Source organism: Gavialis gangeticus, unplaced genomic scaffold (genome assembly GCF_001723915.1).
Source record: "Gavialis gangeticus isolate Ggan-Ray unplaced genomic scaffold, GavGan_comp1, whole genome shotgun sequence".
In the NCBI taxonomy this organism is placed as follows: Eukaryota; Metazoa; Chordata; order Crocodylia; family Gavialidae; genus Gavialis; species Gavialis gangeticus.
Window position 1 is genome coordinate 118287792 of NW_017729024.1, and position 5055 is coordinate 118292846.

The 5055-nt window shown below is 38.0% G+C and overlaps 1 protein-coding gene across 2 annotated transcripts in view; it reads right to left on the minus strand.

The window, feature by feature from the left end:
* KDM4C (lysine demethylase 4C) overlaps positions 1–5055 on the minus strand; it is a 532790-nt gene that overhangs the window by 65377 nt on the left and 462358 nt on the right. For both annotated transcript variants that reach the window (XM_019517600.1, XM_019517601.1), the window contains exon 18: positions 1180–1365. In XM_019517600.1, the coding sequence (XP_019373145.1) occupies positions 1180–1365 (186 nt within the window). The remainder of the gene's footprint in view (positions 1–1179; positions 1366–5055) is intronic.

The following is a 5055-nucleotide window of genomic DNA, read 5'->3' on the forward strand; positions in this document are numbered from 1 at the left end:
TGGGGGAGACACTGTTCCCCCAAGCACCGCCAGGAGTGACCAGGAATAACGGTCACAAGCTGACAGAGGGTAGGTTTAGGTTGGACATCAGGAGGCGCTATTTCACGGTCAGGGCGGCTAGGGTCTGGAACCAACTTCCAAAAGAGGTCGTGCAGGCTCTTACCCTGGGGGTTTTTAAGAGGAGGTTAGATGAACACCTTGCTGGGGTCGTTTGACCCCAGTACTCTTTCCTGCCATGGCAGGGGGTCGGACTAGATGGTCTGCTCATGTCCCTTCCGACCCTAGAAACTATGAAACTATGAATTACAAACAACTGAAAAAAAATATCGCACAATTCTACTTAAAGGCATTACACATCTTTTCTACAACACAAAGTCAGTAAAATGTCACCTCTTCATACCCAGCACCATCCCTAGTTACAATTTTAAGTATAATCTCTCAAATCCTTTAAAGAAAATACATATAAATATATTATACAGGGTTTGATTATCCCAGATACTTTTAAAAATTCTTTTGGTGTTAATATGTGATAATAGCTTCTGAAGACATTGAATTTTGGGTTCTAAATGCAGTTTGCACCTGTAGTGGAACAGGATCCCCCTGAGCACAAATCTGTCAGAAGTAAAACAGAGGAATTAAATTAGGCTGTTTTGAGACTAAATTGTGGGACTTGCCCACCATGACTGCTAGATGATTCTATTTTGCCCACGTATCTAAGCAGCTAGAGTGAAAACTACTGAGCATGTGCAATACAGAACAGTGAGATGAGCATAGTTATATTGAATCCCAAACAGTGCATAAGTGATAAAGTCTGGAGTTAGGAGGCTATGCAAATACCAGTAACAAGCACAAAGGTGAAATAGGATCTCAAATGGAGTGACTTGTTATGGTGGCTGCATTCATACATACTGTAATGATCCTAATGGAAATATGGTTCAGGATCCATCAAGCCTTATTTATCCAAACTCCTTATGCAAGGAGAGGTCTACAGGATATAACAATTTGCTCTCTGTAAAAAGACTACAGAATCAGCAACATGTAACACAGAATCTCTTCCCTCATTTTTCCTAGACATCTATGAAAATTCCTACCTTAGTAGTAACTATAAAATACAAGCAGTGTCCACAACAGATTGTTTTATCTTTTGTTTTAAAAAAAAGAAGGAAATACATTCTTTACCACATTTTGGTTGATTTTGTGTCTGAAGCACGTGATGTAGACAACATAAGGCCAGTCGTCAGGCTCCATCAACACCCCTGCAGCATGGGCACAGGTAACATGGAAGGAAGCTGGACAGCGTCCGTAAGAGCACTGTATGCAGGCACCCGACATTTTCTTAATTCTCTGTCTGCAGAAGATACATTTCTGCATGGGCAAAACAAAACAGAATGTGAGCTACATAAATATAATTCAACTGACTTCCACAAGCATCTGCAAGACTCCATAGCTCCTTTTGTTTTATTGTCTGCATTTTACACTTTACAAAGCATATTACAAAAAATAATAATTCTGAATTGCAAATAAATCCTGCCATACATTGTTACTTTATAGCAAGCATTTTTGCCTTTCTTGGAAATGTGAAAAGTTAATATTGTGGTGCAACAGCAAAAAAACCCTGATATTTAGAAGCATTGTGATTGTAAATCCAACGTGTTATTCCGAAGATTAGCCTCTGCTCTCCCATTTGGACAAAATGAGAATCTGCAAAAATAATCACTGCTTCATGGCAATAAAACGTAAATAAAATCATAGATGATGGGTTGGGAAAGGACACCACGAGGTCATCTAGGTCTTCTTCATTGCTCAGAACAGGGTAACATACACCAGAACCACTGTCTAACTCGTTCTTTAAAACCTCCATGAAGGGGATTCTATAAACTTCCTAGCCTGTTCTAGTGGTCCTCATATTCTCATATTAGGAAGTTTTGCTTAATCTGCATCTTAAATGACTGTTTCTGCCGAGTATATTTTATAACAGCTTTTTGCGTATTTGAAGACTTTTATATGTCCTCCATTAGTCTACTCCTTTCTTTACTAAACAAATCAAGTTCTTGCAGCCTTTCCTTATAGGTCATGTTTTCTAAATTCTTGGCATGCCTGCTGATCTCCTCTGGGGTTTCCCCCATTTGTCAACATATTTCTTGAAGTGCTGCATTCAAAACTAGATGCAGGACTCCAGCTAAGTCCTCAACTGTGATGAATAAATGAGTAATTACTTTCCCGTGTCTTAAATAAAACACTCCTGTTAATACATCCTAGACTGACATTTCTTATCTTTGCAATGGCATTACATTACTGAAGCATATTCAGCTTAGTACTTTGCACTTACCTTTACTGAATTCCATTTTATTGATTTCAGACAATTTTCCCCATTTATCAATATTATACTGAATTTTAGTCCTACCCTCCAAAGTGCTTCCAACGCATCCTATCTTTATGTATATACTATACAAATTTTATGAATGTTCTCTCTACTCCAACATCTAAGTCACTGTTGAAAATTCTGAATAGCAGAGGACACTGGATAGACCTCTGACTAGCCCATTTGATGCATCATTCCAGTTTGACAGGGACTACACATTGATATAGCTTTTCCACAGGTTGTGCATTCAGCTTATAATAGCTTCATCTGGGCCTAGTTTTCTGGTGCATTTATAAGACTTTCAGGTGAGGATGAGACAAAAGACTTGCCGAGTAAAGATATGTCACATCTACTGTTTCCCCCTTATGTGTTAAGCCAGTTACCTTGTCAAGGATGCCAAACTATATATCCTACTTTTTGTTCGTACATACATAAAATATGCATTTGAAGGATGGGAAAAAACATAGGTATAGGCTCTCCTGTGCTGGATAAGCTAGTAAGTTAATCACATCTGTTTTCTTGCTGTCAGAAGTGGCCAATATGCCAGATCAAGTCATTTCTTTATTACTATGTATGGACACATTTTGTACTACTGCACATGGGAAATAAGCTCTTCCTGTTTATCATCTTTAGAGTTTATAAAACTAGAAATGTTACTGATGGTCATAACATTATAGTCTCTCCCAAAACCCTGTATGAGTTTCCATCAGTGACATTCATATTTATAGGTTGTTGGAATAGTGATTTATTTCATTTACTCTAAATTTACTAGTCACTAAACCCCCTGGCAGATGTTAAGGCAACAGTAAAATTGGGATCTGAGGAACTGTATGCCCCATCCTCAAAATTATGCATCCACCCCTGCCATCCTGCAGATCTCGAAGGGAGTGAGGGTGTCCCAGGTTCCAGGCCTGCTCTGTGCCCAATCCCAACACTCAGCTGGGCATCAGGATCAGGCACAGGAAAGCCCCAGGTCCAGTTCCAAACACAGGGCATTCCAGGGCCAATGATGACCATCAGCTTTCAATCATGCCATGAATGTAATGTCTGCTGTGGCCCTAATTCTGTCAAATAACCACTTCTCTGAACATTTTGGAAAAAGGAGAAAGAAAAGTTTGATCAGATCAGAATCCAGCTCACTCCTTCACTATTTTATTTTCTCTACTGGAATAATGGGAGGTCAATAAAAGGACCACTAATTTTTGTCAAAACAAACATATAATCCTTGATATTTGCACATGCCCCAAATCTTAGTTTGTTTATTCAGACTCAGTTTTGCTCAATTAGCACAGAAGAATTTTACAGGAAAAATCCAACATCCTAAAAGTCTGCAACCTGAACAGAAGACATTTTGAATATTTTAAAAATATTTTGAAATATTATTTTCATTGAGCTATATTCATAAATTAGGTTGTCTGAGGAAGAAGAAATATGTGAGTTAAGATTGCTTTGTCAAAGTGCACTACCTGATAATAAAATCAAGAATTTTGTCTGTCATCATATTCCTCTTCAATGAGTTCAAAATCCTCCATAGTTTACATGAACAATATCAATGAAGTATCAGCAGCAAACTTCACCACCTCAACATTACATTAATATGACTGGATCACCTTGAACTAATGCAACGGTCACAGCAGAGGCTGCCAGAGTGGTATATTTTGTTGTTTCAAGCCATCTTCTCAAATACTTAGGGAATAAATCTTGACTAGGATAAGGAAGGGCATATGAATACTTCAGTACTACATGTGAATGAAGAATTTTAGTATTTTACATGCACACACCTCTCTTTCATCTAAGGATGAAATATAATGTTTCATAAATATTAAATAATTAATCCTCACACCTGCTTAAGTACCAGTATGCCGATTAAATAAAAAGGGAAGAAAGACACAGAAAAGTAAAATGACTTTCTCCAATGAATCACTAGCAGAGATGTGATCAGAACTCAGAAGTTTCTGATTCCCAACATTTCTAGACTTCTATCAAACAGCCGTCTTTCACGATACATCATTCAATCTGATTTTCCAACTCATAAAAAATATATCACAGTAGCTGCTGAGTGATTTTATGCATTGCATTTGTGATCCTTACCCTACGCACAGCTTACACAATGCTAAAAACTTAATGAATTATGCTCTCAATCACCATTTACAGTTTGCTTCTATCATGTGTATATCCAAAATTATTCAAGTTTAAAGTTGCACAAGGACCTTATAAACATCCTACAGAACCATGCTGACTCTCCATAAAAATCATTAAAGGTATTGGGATCATTACCTCCATAACAGTCCTCTACTACTTAAGGTAACTGGCAGCTCTAGAAGACTTTTTTGAGGATGTACCATAGTAAGGGAATGAGTGGCTTTCACAGGTCTTTGCTAGATAGCAAAAGCATGATGAATCTCAGGAGCACTAAGTTCAGTTCTAGCCTTTGAGGGAAAGACTACCTGTCATGAGAATTCCAGGAAAAAATTAGGCAGACAAGGTTCTTTGGGGGAATCTGATATCTTTTATTAGACCAACTTAAATAGTTGGAAAACAATTATTAAGCAAGCTTTTGGGTTCAAAAACCTTTTGCCAGGCTAAGGGAGTTTCAGCAGTTGGTGTGTGCTCTTCCTGGATGGGATGAAAATTAAAGAAGCCAGAGGCTGGTCTAGCATGCATACAAGACAGGTAGTCAGTGAAAATGTAGA